This window comes from Apteryx mantelli, chromosome 35, assembly GCF_036417845.1.
Source record: "Apteryx mantelli isolate bAptMan1 chromosome 35, bAptMan1.hap1, whole genome shotgun sequence".
Classification (NCBI taxonomy): Eukaryota; Metazoa; Chordata; class Aves; order Apterygiformes; family Apterygidae; genus Apteryx; species Apteryx mantelli.
The window spans coordinates 988236-1005358 of record NC_090012.1 but is presented as its reverse complement, the minus strand read 5'-3'; the positions used below and the strand labels follow the sequence as shown (position 1 = coordinate 1005358).

The 17123-nt window shown below is 73.5% G+C and overlaps 2 protein-coding genes across 2 annotated transcripts; both read right to left on the bottom strand.

Moving 5' to 3' along the window:
• Nucleotides 1-4: 4 nt before the first annotated feature.
• On the bottom strand, nt 5-4734 carry LOC136994968 (zinc finger protein neuro-d4-like). Its single transcript, XM_067314418.1, has 7 exons — nt 4651-4734; nt 2945-3105; nt 1795-1887; nt 1597-1724; nt 829-918; nt 665-743; nt 5-21 (listed from the first exon to the last, which is right to left on the bottom strand). The coding sequence occupies exons 1-7, from the start codon at nt 4680-4682 to the stop codon at nt 5-7; spliced, it is 600 nt and encodes a 199-aa protein (XP_067170519.1). The 5' UTR covers nt 4683-4734.
• Nucleotides 4735-9181: 4447 nt separating this feature from the next.
• On the bottom strand, nt 9182-16231 carry NUMBL (NUMB like endocytic adaptor protein). The gene is given in 10 exon segments (XM_067314484.1): nt 9182-11077; nt 11079-11275; nt 11640-11795; nt 11963-12265; nt 12356-12560; nt 12999-13139; nt 13232-13306; nt 13412-13486; nt 13705-13846; nt 16171-16231. Coding segments are annotated over 9 exon segments (1638 nt in total). The 5' UTR covers nt 13831-13846; nt 16171-16231; the 3' UTR covers nt 9182-10717.
• Nucleotides 16232-17123: the final 892 nt, after the last annotated feature.

Sequence of the window (17123 nt, the reverse complement as noted above, 5' to 3'; positions counted from 1 at the left end):
GGGCTCAGCGGGGCCGGCACCCTGCCGTGCCCCCCCGCCGTGCCCCCCGCAGCGCCCCGCGCTGCCGAGCCCTGCCCGGACGCCCGGGCCCCCCGTCCCTGCGACGCCGCGGTCCCATCGCTGTCCCCGCGCTGCCGAGCCCTGCCCGGACGCCCGGGCCCCCGTCCCTGCGACGCCGCGGTCCCATCCCCGTCCCCGCGCTGCCGAGCCCTGCCCGGACGCCCGGGCCCCCCGTCCCTGCGACGCCGCGGTCCCATCCCCGTCCCCGCGCTGCCGAGCCCTGCCCGGACGCCCGGGCCCCCCGTCCCTGCGACGCCGCGGTCCCATCCCCGTCCCCGCGCTGCCGAGCCCTGCCCGGACGCCCGGGCCCCCCGTCCCTGCGACGCCGCGGTCCCATCCCCGTCCCCGCGCTGCCGAGCCCTGCCCGGACGCCCGGGCCCCCCGTCCCTGCGACGCCGCGGTCCCATCCCCGTCCCCGCGCTGCCGAGCCCTGCCCGGACGCCCGGGCCCCCCGTCCCTGCGACGCCGCGGTCCCATCCCCGTCCCCGCGCTGCCGAGCCCTGCCCGGACGCCCGGGCCCCCCGTCCCTGCGACGCCGCGGTCCCATCCCCGTCCCCGCGCTGCCGAGCCCTGCCCGGATGCCTGGGCCCCCGGCCGTACTCACTGTCGCACACGTAAGGCTTGTCCCGGTCCTCCAGCGTGGTGGCGTCCTGCCTCTTCCGCATGCCCCCGATGCCGTAGGCCTGGGGGGGACGGGGGTGAGGCCGGGGCGCGCAGACCCCCCCGGGACCCCCCCCCCCGGGGCTCCCCGGACCCCCCAGCACCCACCTTGCCCTTGGCCTTGTTTTTCCGCCGCGGGGTGTCGTCCTCCAGCTCGTCCCCCTCCAGGTCGTGCGGGAACTCCCCCATCGGCTGCTTCTGCAAGAGCCCGGCTCAGGGATGGACACGTCGACGGACACACGGACGTGTGGACGGACGCACAGGCACGTGGATGGATGCACAGACACGTGGATGGACACATGGACGGACTCACAGACACCCAGACAGACTCACAGACATGGGGACGGATGCACAGACACGTGGATGGATGCACAGACACATGGACAGACACATGGACAGACTCACAGACACCCAGACGGACTCACAGACACATGGACTGACAGACACGCAGATGGACACATGGACTTGCAAATGAACACATGGACACGCAGACGGACTCATGGACACACAGACAGATGCATATACACACGGATGCACGGACACGTAGGCAGACACACGGACATGCAAGAAGGTTCATGGATATGCAGGTGGACATGTGGATACACACACGGATGCACAGACACAGACAGATTCACAGACGTGCACATGGATGTACAGACATGTGGGCGGATGCGCGGACACGCAGACGGACACATGGACACACAGCCACACGCACGGACGGATGCAGGGCTGCATGGGCAGATGCACGGACACACAGACGGCTGCACGGACAGACGCCCCGCCGCCCTCCCCCGCGGGCCAGGGATGGCCGGACGGAGGCTGGAGACACGGAGGGACGGACGGGGCAGGACGGACGGACGGACGGACGGGGCGCACCTGGCAGTCCAGCACCGCCTCCTCCTCCTTGAGCTCCGTCTTCTTGTCGCCGGGCTCGGCGCAGAGCAGGGCCTCCAGCACGGGCCCCTCGGGGAGCCCCCCCTCCTTCTTCAGGGGCGCCTCGCAGTCTGGGGGCAGAGCGGGGTCAGGGGGGGCGCGGGGCCGCGCCGGGCCGCCCCGGGGCCCCCCCGCACTCACAGGGCCGCAGCCGCGGGTCCTCCAGGATGTTCAGCCTCCGCTTCTTACGCCAGCACCGCGCCGGGTACGTGTAGATCTGCCCCGGGGCCAGGCCTGGGGGGGCCGGAGGGTCGCAAGGGCCCCCGCCGACCCCCCCCAGCCCTGGGCCCCAGCCAGGGTGCAGGGGGCACCGGGACACAACGTGGGGGCCCGGGGGTGGCGGGGACAGGGTGCACAGGGACATGGCAGGGTGCACGGGGACGCAGCTGGGATGCACGGGGACGTGGCAGGGCGCACGGGGACGTGGTGCACGGGGACACAGCTGGGATGCACGGGGACGTGGCAGGGTGCAGGGGTGTACGGGGATGTGGCAGGGTGCACGGGGACGTGGCACATGGGGACGTGGCGGGATGCATGGGGACCTGGCAGGGTGCATGGGGACATGGCACACGGGGACACAGCAGGGATGCACGGGGACGTGGCAGGGTGCAGGGGTGTACGGGGACATGGCAGGATGCACGGGGACGTGGTGCACGGGGACACAGCTGGGATGCACGGGGACGTGGCAGGCACAGGGGTGCACAGGGACGTGGCAGGGCGCATGGGGACGTGGCGCACGGGGACGCAGCTGGGATGCACGGGGACATGGTAGGGTGCACGGGGACGTGGCGCACGGGGACGCAGCTGGGATGCACGGGGACATGGCACATGGGGACACAGGTGGAATGCACAGGGATGTGGCAGGGTGCACGGGGACATGGTGCACGGGGACACAGCTGGCATGCATGGGGACGTGGCAGGGCGCACGGGGACCTGGTGCACGGGGACACAGCTGGGATGCATGGGGACCTGGCGGGACGCGTGGGGACATGGCAGGGTGCATGGGGACGTGACGCATGGGGATGTGGTGGGATGCATGGGGACCTGGCGGGACGCATGGGGACCTGGCAGGGTGCAGAGGGACGTGGTGCACGGGGACGCAGCTGGGATGCACGGGGACGTGGCAGGGCGCAGGAGGACACGGCCGGGTGCAGGGGGCCGCGGCCGTGGGTGCACAGCGACACGACAGGGTGCAGGGACGGGGCGCCCGGGGATGCAGCGAGGGTGCCAGGGCGGCGGCGGGGCGCAGGGGGCCGCGGCGGGGGCGGCGGCGGCAGCGGGGGGGGCTCACCGGGCCCCCGGTGCGTCTTCTCCATCCAGATGTAGCAGTTGTTCTGGGCGACGCCGGTCTGGGAGTCGAGGAAGGGCAGGCGCATGCTGCGCTCGGCGCAGAGCCGCGCATTGTAGCTGCGGCAGTGCTCGATGGCCTCGCGGTAGAACTCCTCCCCGAGGCTGCGCGGCAGCGGGTCAGGGCGGCCGGGCCCCCCCGCGCCCCGGCGGCCGGGCCCCCCCAAATCCCCCCGACTGTCCCCAAATCCCTGCAGCTGGGACAGAGACCCCCCGCCCCAGTCGGTCGCCCCAAATCCCCCCAGACTGTCCCCAAATCCCTGCAGCCAGGACAGGGACCCCCCGCCCTGACCAGGTGCCCCAAATCCCCCCCGGACCGTCCCCAAATCCCTGCAGCTGGGACAGAGACCCCCCGCCCCAGTCGGTCGCCCCAAATCCCCCCAGACTGTCCCCAAATCCCTGCAGCCAGGACAGGGACCCCCCGCCCTGACCAGGTGCCCCAAATCCCCCCGGACCGTCCCCAAATCCCTGCAGCTGGGACAGAGACCCCCCGCCCCAGCCGGTCGCCCCAAATCCCCCCAGACTGTCCCCAAATCCCTGCAGCCAGGACAGGGACCCCCCCGCCCCAGCCAGGTGCCCCAAATCCCCCCAGACTGTCCCCAAATCCCTGCAGCCAGGACAGGGACCCCCCGCCCCAGCCAGGTGCCCCAAATCCCCCCAGACTGTCCCCAAATCCTGGCATCCTGGGCAGGGAGGGGGACACAGACCCCCACCCCAGCCGGGCGCCCCAAATCCCCCCGACTGTCCCCAAATTCCTGCAGCCGGGAAAGGGACCCCCCCCCAGCCAGGTGCCCCAAATCCCCCAGACTGTCCCCAAATTCCTGCAGTCAGGACAGAGACACCCCCCCAGCCGGGTGCCCCAAATCCCCCCGGACTGTCTCCAAATCCCTGCAGCCAGGACAGGGACCCCCCGCCCCAGCCAGGTGCCCCAAATCCCCCCAGACTGTCCCCAAATTCCTGCAGCCGGGACAGGGACCCCCCGCCCCGGCCAGGTGCCCCAAATCCCCCCAGACCATCCCCAAATCCCGGCATCCTGGACGGGGAGGGGGACACGGACCCCCCGCCCCAGCCCCGGGGGCCCAGGCGTCCGGGGGCTCCGGCCCGGGGGAGCGAGGGAGGGGGGGGGTCAGGGCCGGGGAGGGGGGTGACAAGTGCGCGGCAGCAGGTGCCCGGCGGGGGGCGCCGGGTCCCGGACGCCTGGGCCCTCCTGCCCGCGGGGGGCGGGGGGTTGGAGCAGGGGGGCGGGGTTCGGGCCCGGACGCCTGGGCCCTTCCTCGCCCGCGGCCGCGGCCGGCCGCCGGGGTCGGGGCAGCCGGGGATGCCCGCACCGGGGGGGGGGGGCACCGGCACCGGCACCGAGCGGACCCTCCCCACCGGCTCCGGGGGATCCCGCCCCGCCGGTACCGGCACCGAGGGGACCCTGCCGGGGGGGACCCACCCCGCCGGCACCGAGGGCACCTTCCCGGCCGGTGCCGCTGCCGGTGCCCGGGGCGGCGGTGGGAGCCGCCTCCCGACCCGGGGCGCCCCGGGCGGCGGCGGCGGCGGCGGCGGCGGCGGCGCGGGCGGGGCCGGGGGGGGGAGGGGAGGCCGAACCGGGCCGGGGATGGCGGCGGCGGGGGGGGGGCCGAACCGAACCGGGCCGGCACTCACCATTTGAGGGGCTTGTGCAGCGCCGTGGCCATTTTGCGCCGGCGGGGCCGCTCCGCCGCTCGGGCACGGGGAGGGGGCGGCGGGGCTCAGCCCCCGTTTCCCACCGCCTCCCCCGGAGCCCCCCCCTCCCTCCCTCCCCCGCCCGGCCAGGCCCGGCCCGGCCCCCCCCCGCCCGCCGCGGAGGGCCCCGAGCGCCCCCCCCCCCCCGCCCGGTCCGCGCCGCCCCCCCCCCCCCGGGTCCCGGCCGGCACCGGGCGGGGAGGGGAGGGCGGCGGGGGGGGGGGGGAACTACATATCCCGGCATGCCGCGCCCCCCCGGCCCGCCCCCCGCCGGCCCCCATTGGCTGGGGGGGCTGTCAGTCACGGCGGGGGGCGGGGCGGGGCTGATGCTCCCCCTCCCCGCAGGGCTGCACCCAAAGGGGGGGGGAGGGAGGGAGGGGGAAACCCCCCCCCCCCATGTGCAGGGGGCCCAGGCGTCCGGGGCTGCCAGGGCCCCCGACCCCCTGCGGGACCCCCGGCTTCGTCGCCGCTCGGTGTCCCCGTGTCCCTGGGGCGTCCCCCCCCCAGCCCCCCCGCAGTGACAGCCCCAGCTGGACCCCGCACACGCCTCGCACACGCCTCGCACACGCCCTGCACACACCTCGTGCATGCCTCGCACACGCCCTGCACACACCTCGCACATGCCTCGCACACACCATGGACAGGCAGACCCCGCTGGCCGTGCACACGCAGCATACGTGCACATGCCTCAACAGGTCAGGCACACGCTGCATCGCGTGTGGGCACATGCTGCCTCCTGCGCGTGTGCACACGCCTTGACAGGTCATGCGCATGTTGCATCGCGCGTGTGTGCACACTCCTTGATGGGCTGTGCACACGCTGTGTCGCCTGTGTGCACACGCCTCGATGGGCTGTGCACACGCTGTAGCACCTATGCGCACACGCCTCGACAGGCCATGCACATGCTGCATCATGTGTGTGCGCACGCTGTAGCACCCGTGCACACATGCCTCAACAGGCTGTGCACATGCTGCATCTTGTGTGCGCACGCAACCTGTGCACATGCCACCTCACGTGTGTGCACACCATGACAGTCCATCCACCTGCGGCCTTGTGTGTGCACACGCACCCCGACGGGCCGTGCACACGCAGCCTGTGTGCGCACGCGCCCCGACGGGCTGCGCACACATGGTATCACTTGTGTACACGCACCCCGACGGGCCGTGCACACGCAGCCTGGTATGCGCACGCACCCCGACGGGTCACCGCATGCAACCTTACCCACGAGCACACGCCGAGGCGCAGCGCACACATGCGCCTTCCCACCAGCTTACACACGCACGACTCCTGCACACGCGCACACGCACGCACGCACGCGCAGCCAGCTGGCCGCTGGTGCACAGCCCCACGGACACGCTCCCCACGTCTCTGCCCCCAGCCTGGGTGCTCCAGGCACCCCTGGATGCCCCGGACACGCCAGCCTCGCTGTGCAGCCCTGTGCGCCCCAGACACGCTGTGCACCCCAGACACCCTGTGCACCCCCAGACACCTTGTGTGCCCCAGACACCCCATGCACCCCCAGACACCCTGTGTGCCCCAAAGACCCTGTGCACCCCAGACACCCCAGGCTCATTGTGCACCCCCAGACACCCTGTGCAACCCGGACACCCTGGGCTTGCTGTGCAGCCCTGTGCCCCCCAGATACCTAAGGTACCCCGGACACCCCCAGGCTCGCTGTGCACCCCCAAACACCTCACACACCTCAGACACCCCAGGCTTGCTGTGCACCCCAGACACCCCGCGCACCTTGGACAGCCGAGGCTCACTGTGCACCCCCAGACACCTCATGCACCCGGACGCCCCCGGCTCGCTGTGCACCCCTGTGCACCCCTGACACCCTGAGCACCCCAGATACCCTGTGTGCCCCGGAAACCCTGCGCACCCCAGACACATTATGCACCCCAGACACCCTGTGCACCCCTGACACCCTGCGCACCCCAGACAGCCCCGGTTTGCTGTGCACCCCTGACACGTTGTGCACCTTGGACAACCAAAGCTCGCTGTGCACCCCCAGACACACTGTGCACCCGGACACCCCCGGCTCACTGTGCACCCCTGTGCATCCCTTACACCCTGTGCACCCCAGACACCCTGTGCACCCCTGACAGCCTGTGCACCCTGGAAGCCCCGTGCACCCCTGTGCATCGCTGACAGCCTGTGCACCCCTGTGCACCCCAGATACCCTGTGCACCCCAGACACCCTGTGCACCCTGGAAGCCCCGTGCACCCCTGTGCATCACTGACAGCCTGTGCACCCCTGATACCCTGTGCACCCCAGACACCCTGTGCACCCCTGACAGCCTGTGCACCCTGGAAGCCCCGTGCACCCCTGTGCATCGCTGACAGCCTGTGCACCCCTGTGCACCCCAGACACCCTGTGCACCCTGGAAGCCCCGCGCACCCCTGTGCACCGCAGACACCCCGCGCATCCCAGACACCCTGAGCACCCCTGGCAGCCTGCGCACCCCTGTGCACCGCAGACACCCCGCGCATCCCAGACACCCTGAGCACCCCTGGCAGCCTGCGCACCCCTGTGCACCGCAGACCCGCGGTGCACCGCAGACACCCCCGGCTCGCCGCGCACCCCGCGCACCCCCCCCCGCAGCCCCGGGCGCCGCCGCTGCCCCCCCCCCCCCCCGGGGCACTCACGATTTCAGCGGGTTGTGGACGGCCGTGGCCATGGCCCCGGCGCGGCTGGGGCCGTGCAGCGCCCCGGCGCCTCATTCATCCTCCGGGGCCGGGGCCGGGGCCGGGGCCGGTGCGGGCGGCCCCCAGCCCGCCCCGCGCGCCCCGGCAGCCTGGGAAATGTAGTCCCGCCGCCCCCCGCCCCGCGCCCCGGCCCCGGAGGATGAATGAGCCGAGCCGAACCGGGCCGAGCCGAACCGGGGCGAACCGAGCCGAGCCGAGCCGGGCCGAGCCAAGCCGGGGCGAACCGAACCGGGGCGAACCGAACCGGGGCGAACCGAGCCGAACCGGGCCGAACAGGGACGAGCCGAACCGGGGCGAACCGAGCCGAGCCGAACCGAACCGAACCGAACCCAGCCGAGCCGAGCCGAGCCGAACCGGGGTGAACCGAACTGAACCGGGCCGAGCCGAACCGGACCGAGCCCCGGCGCCGGCTGGGACCCTGCCGGAGCCCCGGAGCCCTCGGACGGGACCTGGCACAGCCGGGAGCCCTGCCCGCACCCTCCGCACCCCTTGGGCGGGACCCCGGCACCCCCCGGACTCCTGCCCGACCCTATAGACCCCCGGCCGAGACCCCCGGCGGGACCCCGGGACACCTGCACTGGCCCCATGGACCCCGAGCGCAAGCCCTGCCCAGGCCCCATGGACCCTCCAGGCGGGACCCTGGGACCCCTGCCCGACCCCATAGACCCCAGGCAGGACCCTGGGACCCCTGCCCAGGCCCCATGGACCCTCCAGGCGGGACCCCCTGTGCCAGGCCCGGAGTCCCCCGGGACGGGATCCCAGGCACTGCACCCACAGCCCCCTAGGTGGGACCCCCCTCCCCCCCGGGAAGGGCCCCTGCCCAGGCCCCATGGACTCCATGTGGGATCCCCGCACCACCCTCAGAGCCCCAGGTGGGACCCCTGCCCCCTGCCCCCCTGCCCAGACCCCATGGACCCAAGGCAGGACCTCCCGCACTGCACCCATAGACCCCCCACCCGGGCAGGACCCCTGCCCAGACCCTGTAGACCCTGTGTAGGACCCCTGCACCGGGCCCAGAGCCCCCCTGCCCAGACCCCATAGACCCCATGTGGGACCCCTGCACCGGCCCCAGAGCCCCCCTGCCCAGACCCCATAGACCCCATGTGGGACCCTGGAACCGGGCCCAGAGCCCCCAGGTGGGACCCCCTGCCCAGGCCCCATGGACCCTGTGGGACCCCCAGCGCAGGCCACATAGACCCCGAGTGGGACCCCCACACTCCACCCATAGACCCTGGGTGGGACCCCCACCCTGCCCCTGGAGCCCCCCCGGGCAGGACCCCTGCCCAGCCCCCCCAGGCCCCCCCAAGCGCTGCCCCGTGGCCCCGCTGCGCCCGAGCCCTGCTGTCCCGGGGGGGCCCAGCCCCGTCATGCGCGGGGAAACTGAGGCAGGGCAAGGCCGGGGGGCAGCTCTGCCCCCTCCCCGCAGCGGCGGCCCCTTTAAGCACCGGCAGGGATCCCTGCAGGTTGCCACGGCAACTGCGAGTGATCCAGTTCCTTATGCAAGATAAGGCGATAAATATATATATATGTATGTATGTATGTATGTGCATGCATGTGTGTGCGCGTGTGCACGCGCGTGTGCAGGGGCCGGCGTGCAGCCGCGGCCCCCGCCGGCCCCGCGACGCGCCCCGGCCCCGGGTACGAAGCGGAGGAGCCTTTATTCATATTACTGTCATTTCTGCGATACAAAAAATCTGGAAATAAAGATAGAAAATCCCGCGGCCCCCCCCCTTCCCTCCCCCCCCCCCGCCCGCCCGCCGCGGGTACAATCGGAGCTGAGGTAACGGCGGGGCGCGGAGACGCGGGGGACGGCGCGGGGGCGGCGCGGGGCTCGCCGGCGCCCGCACGCCTCGCACCGGGGCCCTGCACGCCTTGCACGCCTTGCACGAGGATCCTGAACGCCTTGCACAAGGATCCTGCACGCCTCGCACGAGGGCCCTTGCACACCTTGCACGGGGGCCTGCACCCGCCTTGCACACCCCGTGCCAGGGCGCTCACGGGCCTCGCACGCTTTGTACCAGGGCCCCCCCACACCTTGCACGAGGGCCCTTGCACACCGGCGCACCTTGCACGCTTTGCACCAGGGCCCCTGCACCCCTTGCACACCGGCGCATCTTGCACGCTTTGCACCAGGGCCCCCCCACGCCTTGCACGAGGGCCCTTGCACACCGGCGCACCTCGCACGCTTTGCACCAGGGCCCCCGCACACCTTGCACACCGATGCATCTTGCACGCTTCGCACCAGGGCCCCCCCCACCCGGGCACCCTCGTGCGCCTTGTGCGAGGGCCCCCGCTGCCCCCCCCCCAGGCCCACGCGTGGGGCGGGGGCCGCGGTGGCACCAGCCCCTTCGCCCCCCCCACCTCGGGGTGGGGGGTGGGAAATGCCCATTTGGGGCAAAAATTGGCAGTAAAAGCAGCACCGCTGGCACTGACGGACGTGGGGGGGGGGGGGCTGGAGAGCGTGGGGTCACCCCCCCCAGCTCTGGTGCCCCCCCCGAACTAAAAGGGGAATATATTTATATATATATTATATTAAATTAGAGAAAAATACAAAAATCTGCTTAAGTTAAAAAAAAAAACAAACGCAAGAGGATTTGGAGAGGCGAGTGCCCCCCCCCCGGGTGCGACCCCGCTCCGGGCTCTCCTTGGTCCCTTGTCCCCCCGTGGGGCTGGGGGGGGGGTCCTGGCCCCCCAGCACTGCCGGGGAGGGCTCAGATCCCCCCCGGGGCCGAGAGCAGCCAAAGGGGGGCTGCGGGGGGGGGGGGGCCCAGACCCCCCCAAAGCCTGGTTCTGCCTCCCCCCAACGCCACTTTGAACTCCATAGTCCAACCTAGGCCCTCACGGGGGGCACTGGGGACCCCCCCGGGACCTCATGGGGGGCATTGGGGACCCCCAGCCTTGGGGGGGGGCACTGGGGAACCCCCCCAGCCTCACTGGGGAACACTGGGAACCCCCTCAGGCCCTGAGGAGGGGCACTGGGGACCCCCCCAGCCTCACTGGGGACCCCCCCGGGACCTGATGGGGGGCACTGGGGACCCCCAGCCTTGGGGGGGGGGCACTGGGGACCCCCCCCAGCCTCACTGGGGACCCCCATGGGCCCTGATAGGGGGGACCAAGGACCCCCATCCTGGGGGGGGGGGCACTGGGGACCCCCCCCCAGCCTCACTGGGGACCCGCAGCCGTGGGGAAGGGGGAGCCCCAGGCCCCCCCAGCCTGGCAGCAGGGAGCCCCAGAGCCCCCCCCCCGGACCCCCCACCCAACAGCACTTTTGGGGTGGCGGGGGGGGGGGGGGAGTCGCTCACAGCTCGATCTCGAAGGTTTTCTGCGCGTCGCCGGCGAAGGGGTTGGGGGCCGGCGGGGGGGGCTTGGACTCCAGGGCGGCCCACTGCACCTCGAAGGGGTCCGGGGGGGCGGGGGGCCGTGGCGGGGGGGGCGCGGGCAGCGCCGGGGCGAAGGGGCTGGCCTTGGCGGCGAGCTCGGCGGCGGGCGGCGGGGCGGCGGCGGCGGCGGCGCAGAAGGCGTTGGCCACCATCTGCGAGGGGGTGATGCCCACCACGGGCACGGCGGGCGCCCCGAAGGGCAGCGCCGGCGCGTAGGCGCCCACGGGCACGAAGGCCGGCAGGAAGATGCTGGGGGGGGCGGCGGCGGGGGGGGGGGGCCGCCTCGTAGCCCAGCGGGTAGGGGGGGCCGGCGCCCGCCTGCTGCTGCTGCTGCTGCTGCTGCTGCTGCTGCTGCTGCGCCTTGGCCGTCTTGGAGACCTCCTCGAGCCACCGCTCGGCCTCCGACGGGGTGCGGCGGTGGCCCGGCTGGAAGGGGGGGGCCCCCGCGGCCGCCCCCTCAGCCCAGGACGCGGGGCCTGCAGGGAGGAGGAGGAGGAGGAGGAGGAGGGATGAAGGGGGCGCAGGGGGGGCTGCAGGCGGCGGGTGCTGCTGGGGTGGCACGCGGGTGGCCCTGTCCAAGGGGAGGGATGGGGGTACCGCCATGCATGGGGGGGAGATTGGGGTGCCCCCATGCAAGGGGGGGGGATATGGGTGTCCCTATGCGAGGGGGAGGGATGCAAGTGCCCCTGTGCATGGGAGGGGACACGGGTGCCCCCATGCACGGGGGGGGAGATGCAGGTGGCCCCATGCATGCAGGGATAGGGGTGCCCCCATGCAAGGGGGGGGGAATGTAGGTGCCCCCATGCAAGGGGGGATGAGGGCAGGCCGGGGCGGGGGTACCTGCGAGGCCCCCCTCCGCGGGGGGGGTGGCGGCGCCGTTGGGGGCCGCGATGCCGAAGGGGTCCCCGGGGGGGCAGGCGAAGGAGGCGTCGATCTGGCTGCAGAGGTCGTTGATCCCGTCGCTGTCGCCGGGGGGGCTCGACTCCAGCTCCAGCACTGGGGGGGGGGGAACACACAAAAAGGCGTCAGGGGACTCCAAAAACCTCAGCACCCCCCGGAGGCAGTGCCCACGGGGGCAATGCCCACGGGGGCGATGCCCGGAGGATCCCCCGCACCAGGGTGCTGCCGCCCCCCCCCCCCCCCCCCGGCCCCGAGCCCCTCACCGGCGCCGCGGGCCTGGAAGCTGTCCTTGCGCTGGAGGGTGGAGGGCAGCTCGTTGAGCCGCAGCGAGAGCTGCCGCTTGAAGGGCGAGTTCTTCTGGCTGAGGGCCGGGAAGCCGCGGAAGGAGCCCTGGCGCACCAGCTGCTCCAGGGGCGCGTGGCGCCGGGGGATGGCGTGCTGCGGGCCCCCCCCCGCCGCCCCCTCCGCCGGCGACGTGGCGGCCGGCGGCGGCGAGGCGCCTCCGGGCTGCGCCGACCCCGGGGGCTCCGCCGGGGCCGGGGCCGCCGCCGCGGGGGCCGCCTCGGCTGGAGGGAGAGCGGGGGTTAGACCGGCCGCCCTTCCTCGCCCTCCTCCTCCTCCTCCTCCCGCCGCCCCCCACCCCCGTCCCCGGGCACCTCGCTTCTTGTCCTGCAGCTGGCGCATGACGCCCTGGCGCTGGGCCGGCTGCGCGGCGCCCGGCGCCCGGAAGGAGCCCTCGCGGGCGAAGCTGGTGCGGGAGGTGTCGAAGGAGGCCGTGACGCCGCACTCCTTCTCCCGCCTCTGCTTGCGCTCCAGGCAGGCCGCGAAGGCGCAGCCCACGGCGTGGCTCAGCCGCTCGCCCTGCGGGGACGCGGGGGCTCAGGGCGGCGCGTCCCGCCTGCGCTGGAGCAGCCCGCGCACCCGTCCCCGGAGCAGCCCGCGCACCTGTCCCCGGAGCATCGCATGCAACCGTCCCCGGAGCATCACATGCATCCACACACCCACCCCTGGTGCATCTTGCGCATCCAGCTCTGGAGCGTCCCCTGTGAGCCGGAGCATCCCATGCACCCAGCCCTGGCGCATCCCACATGAGCTAGGTTGTCCCATGCACCCAGCCCTGGTGCATCCGCCATGAGCCGGAGCATCCCGCACAGCCAGCCCTGGTGCATCCCATGAGAGCTGGAGCATCCCATGCATCCAGCCCTGGTGCATGCCCCGTGAGCCAGAGCATCCCCCGTGCCCGACCCGGTGCATCGCTCACAAGCTGCCACGTCCCCTGCACCCGGCCCCGGCACTCACGGAGTCCTTGAGGGCCAGGAAGCAGTGGCAGATCCAGCGGCGCGTGGTGCCGTCCCGGCAGATGTAGGAGAAGGCCTTGTCGAAGTTGCGGTCGGGGGCGCAGAACGAGACCTTCTCGATGGTCTGGTCGACGAGGAGGTCCTGGGCGAGGAGGGGGGCGCCTGAGCCGGGGCCGGCTCCCACTGCGCCGCGCCGTGCCGCCCCGGCCGGGGACGCCCCGGGCGCCCGCTCACCTTGGTCTTGTCGTCCACCACGCGGAGCCCGTCCGCCGACACCCACAGCACCGACTTCACGGCCTTGCGGCCGCTCTGCAACGAGCCGGCATCAGCAGGGCGCCGGGAGAGGGATCGCCCGGGAGAGGGGCAAGCGCCGAGCCCCGTCCCGGGCTCCCGGCCGCCTCGCGGGGCGCTCACCGCTTTGAGCTTCTTCACGGCCTCCTCACACACGTGCATCCCCCGCGACTCGTCCACCTCCGCGTGGCCCAGGTACTGCGGAGGGGGGATGTCAGCACGGGCCGTGCCCCCGCTGGCCCCCACACGCCGGTGCGCGAGCAATTGCCCTTCGCGCACGAGCACTCGCACCTGCGCACGAGCAATTGCCCCTGCGCACGAGGCTCCGCGGCGGGCGGGCGCCCGCGAACAGGCGTCGGGGCCCCCCTTGCACCCGCCCCGGGGCGCCCGCCCGCCCGCCCGCCCCGCGCGCTCACCCGCACGGGGAAGCTGCACTTGCCGCGCCGCACGGCCTCCTCGTCCGCCTGCCATTGGTGGGGCCGGCTGGCCTCCGGCACGTACGCCGGCTTCTTCCGACGCAGGCTCTGGCGCAGCTTGTTCATTGCTGACCCCGCAGGCCTGGGGGGGGGGGGCAGGGGGGGACAGGGATGGGGCAGGGGGTGAGCGAGCCCCCCCTGCCCCAAAGAAGAGCTGGGACACCCGGGTTCTCCCCCCAGTGCCCCAGGGCGCCACATTTCCCCGGAGCCGTGGTGTGGGAGGGGTAGGACCGTCCGGACCCCCCACACCAGCGCCGACCCCAGGCAGGGACCAGGCTGGGGGCAAGGGGGGGCATCCCCTGGCTCTTCCCCCCCCCAGGCATGCTGAGCACCCATGGGTCCCCCCTTCCCGGCTGCTCCCCACTGATCAGAGCTGCACTGGGGGCTGGGGGGGCCCCGTCTCCTCCCGCTTTGATCTCGGCAGCTCCAGACTGAACTGGGCCATCGCAGGTCCCCCCCCCCCGGGTATATTTAGCTTATGGAAGGGCCCCCCGTGCTGGCAGGGCGATTGCGGCAGGGGGCTGGGGTAGCTCAGCAGGGACGTCATGGCCCAGGGGGCCTCGGGGGGGACGTGGGGCACCGCGGCGGGAGGCATCGCGGCCGGGGGGCCGGGAAAGGCAAACTCTGCCTGCATCGCGTGGCGCTGGGAACGGAGCCGGGGAGCGCCCGGCCCCCCGGCGCCCGCTGCCAAATCCCCCCCGGGCCCCGCGCCGGCAAACACCGGCCCCTGCGGTTGTTTCCTCAGCTGCTGCCCCGGCCCCACGCGGAGCCCCCGGCCGGGCAGGGGGGTGACCCCGTGCTGCGAATCCCACGGCCCCCCCAGGCCAGCGCAGCCCTCCCGGGGGGGCAGCTCCGCCGCCCCTCGTCCGGCTCCGGGACGGGCAGCGACGGGGGGGCCTGCCCGGCGCGGGGACACCGAGGCCGGAGGCACGGCTGGCGGCACAGCCGAGGCTGGAAGAGGAGCCAGGCGTCCTGGCGGCGGCCGCACTCCGGGGGAATCGTGGCTCATAATGGACAGTAATAATTCCCGATCGTTTCCTGACTTCCTGCCTCGGCCCGGCCACCCGCGCGCTGCGAGGCCGCTGTCGCCGCACCACCCGGGGCGGCTGCATCCACCCCCCCCGGCGCCCCGGGGCAAATCCTGGGGCCCCCACAGAGGCCTCGGGGTCCCCCCACCCCGAGGCCCCTCGTGCACGCGAGGCCTCGGCGCCCCCGGGATGCCGGTGCTGCCCCCCGGCCATGGGGAGCCGGGGCGGCACCGCGGCTTCGCCCCGGCTGGGCCGGCGCTTGGGCCGGCTCCTCTTCCCCTCCCGGAGCCGGGGAGCCCGGGAGTCCTGACGCTCGGCCCCCCGGCCGGAGGGGAGCCCAGGCGTCCGGGCGCCCCGGCAGGGAGGGACCCGGCATCCGGCAGAGGCGCCGGTCGCCCCGCGGGGCTGCAGACTCGGTCCCGTTACCTGGCTGCCCCGGGGCCGAACGTCCCCAAATCCGCCGGATGGAGCGGAGGGGCCGGGGGGGGGGTCGCACCCAGCGAGGCGAAGGGGGCAAACCCGGCCTGCCCCACGCCGAGGTGGCACCCGCCACCGAGACCCCACGGGGCGGGGGTCCCGCCTGCCCCCCCCACCCCCGGGGCGCAGGGAGGGCCCAGGCGTGCCGGGGCAGGCAGCGAGGGGTGGGGGCGCGCGGCCCGCTGCCCCCCACCCCGCAGAGCCCCCCCCGGCCCCGTCCGCCAAGGCCTCGCGGCCCGGACCCGGCTGCCCCAGGCCCCGCAGGGACGCAGGATGCCCCACGGCCACCTGCCAGGGCCAGGAGACGCCGCCCGCGTCCTCCCCACCCAGGGCCGCGCACACGGGACGCCTCCTCCTGCGCCCCACAGCCCCCGGCCCCACGGACCCCTGCCAGGGATGCGGGATGCCACCCGCGTCCTCCCCTCCGTGGGGCTGGACCTGCCGGCTGGGAGCGCAGGGCCCCACGCATGTCCCCCCCCCCCCCCCCGATGGCCCTGGAAGCCCACGTGTGTCCCCCCCCCACGGGGTACCCCGCTGCCGGGAGCAGGGCCCGGGGAGCCGCGGCCCGGCCAGGGACGGCCCCGGGCCCCGCACCGGCCCGAGGGCAGCGGCCCCCGGGCTCCCCGCCCCTGACTAAGCACCGGGGGGAGCCACATCTGCCCCTGCGGCCCGGGGAGGGGGGGGGGGGGGGCCGACCGCCCCGGCTGTAACCGGGGGGGTTGGGGGGGAACAGGGCTGCCCCTCCGGTCCCCCCCGGGTGGGGGGGGGAAGAAGCCGCCCCTGCGACCCCCTGGGGGGGGGGGGGGAAATGCAGCCGCCCCGGCGCCCCCAGGATGAGGGGCCCAGCTGCCCCCCTGCCCGCGGTGGGGGGGGGGGGGGGGGTCGGTGCCCCCGGCCTTACCCCGCCGCAGCGCCGCGGCTCCGCTCCGCTCCGGCAGGACCCGCCGCCGCCGCCGCCCCCGGCGCCCCCCCCCCCGCCGGGCTGTGGCTACAATGTTGCACGCACGCGCCTTCCGCTTCCCGCCCGCGGCCCCGCCCCCCTCATGCATATGCGAACGAGGCGTCACCCCGAGGGGCGGGGGCGAGCGCACCGCCCCCATATGCAAATATACTCATCGGCCCCGCCCTCTCCCCACACCATTGGGCGAGGGGTTGCGGTATGCAAATGAGCCGACTTCACCCTCCCGTTGGCCCCGCCCCGAAGCCCCTCCCGTCTTTACAGATGCGCCTGGCCACGCCCCCTCTATCACCTCATTTGCCTTAACCGTATGAATATGCAAATGAGGCCCCCCAATCGCCTCCTCCCCTATCGGGGGGGCACAGGCAAGACCACCACAGCCCCGCCCCCACCGGCTTGAGGGCTCGTAAATATGCAGATTAGGTCTTGTCTGGCCACACCCCCACTCATTTACATGGAGGCTCCGCCCCCTCCATCTGGTTCCCCCCATACACACAGCTGGGCTACTCCCCCCTCGCCCCAAAACTGACCCCGCAGCACCAACCTGCCCCAAAATACAGACCCCTCGCCCCCAAACTGATCCCGGAGCACCAACCTGCCCCAAAATACAGACCCCTCGCCCCCAAACTGATCCCGGAGCACCAACCTGCCCCAAAATACGGACCCCTCACCCCCAAACCGACCCCGTAGCACCAACCTGCCCCAAAATACGGACCCCTCACCCCCAAACCGACCCCGCAGCACCAACCTGCCCCAAAATACGGACCCCTCACCCCCAAACCGACCCCGTAGCACCAACCTGCCCCAAAATACGGACCTCCGGGCCCCAAAACTGACCCCGCAGCACCGGCCTGCCCCAAAATACGGGCCTCCTGCCCCAAAACCAACTGCCCACT

Bases quoted from the DNA above. Each gene is read 5' to 3' on its own strand.
- LOC136994968 (XM_067314418.1), bottom strand. From the start codon at position 4,682: ATGGCCACGGCGCTGCACAAGCCCCTCAAATG. The intron at 1,725-1,794 runs GTGAGTGCGGGG...CTCTGCCCCCAG, and splicing joins GGACCCGCGGCTGCGGCCCT to ACTGCGAGGCGCCCCTGAAG. The intron at 919-1,596 runs GTGCGCCCCGTC...GGGCTCTTGCAG, and splicing joins AGGCGGTGCTGGACTGCCAG to AAGCAGCCGATGGGGGAGTT.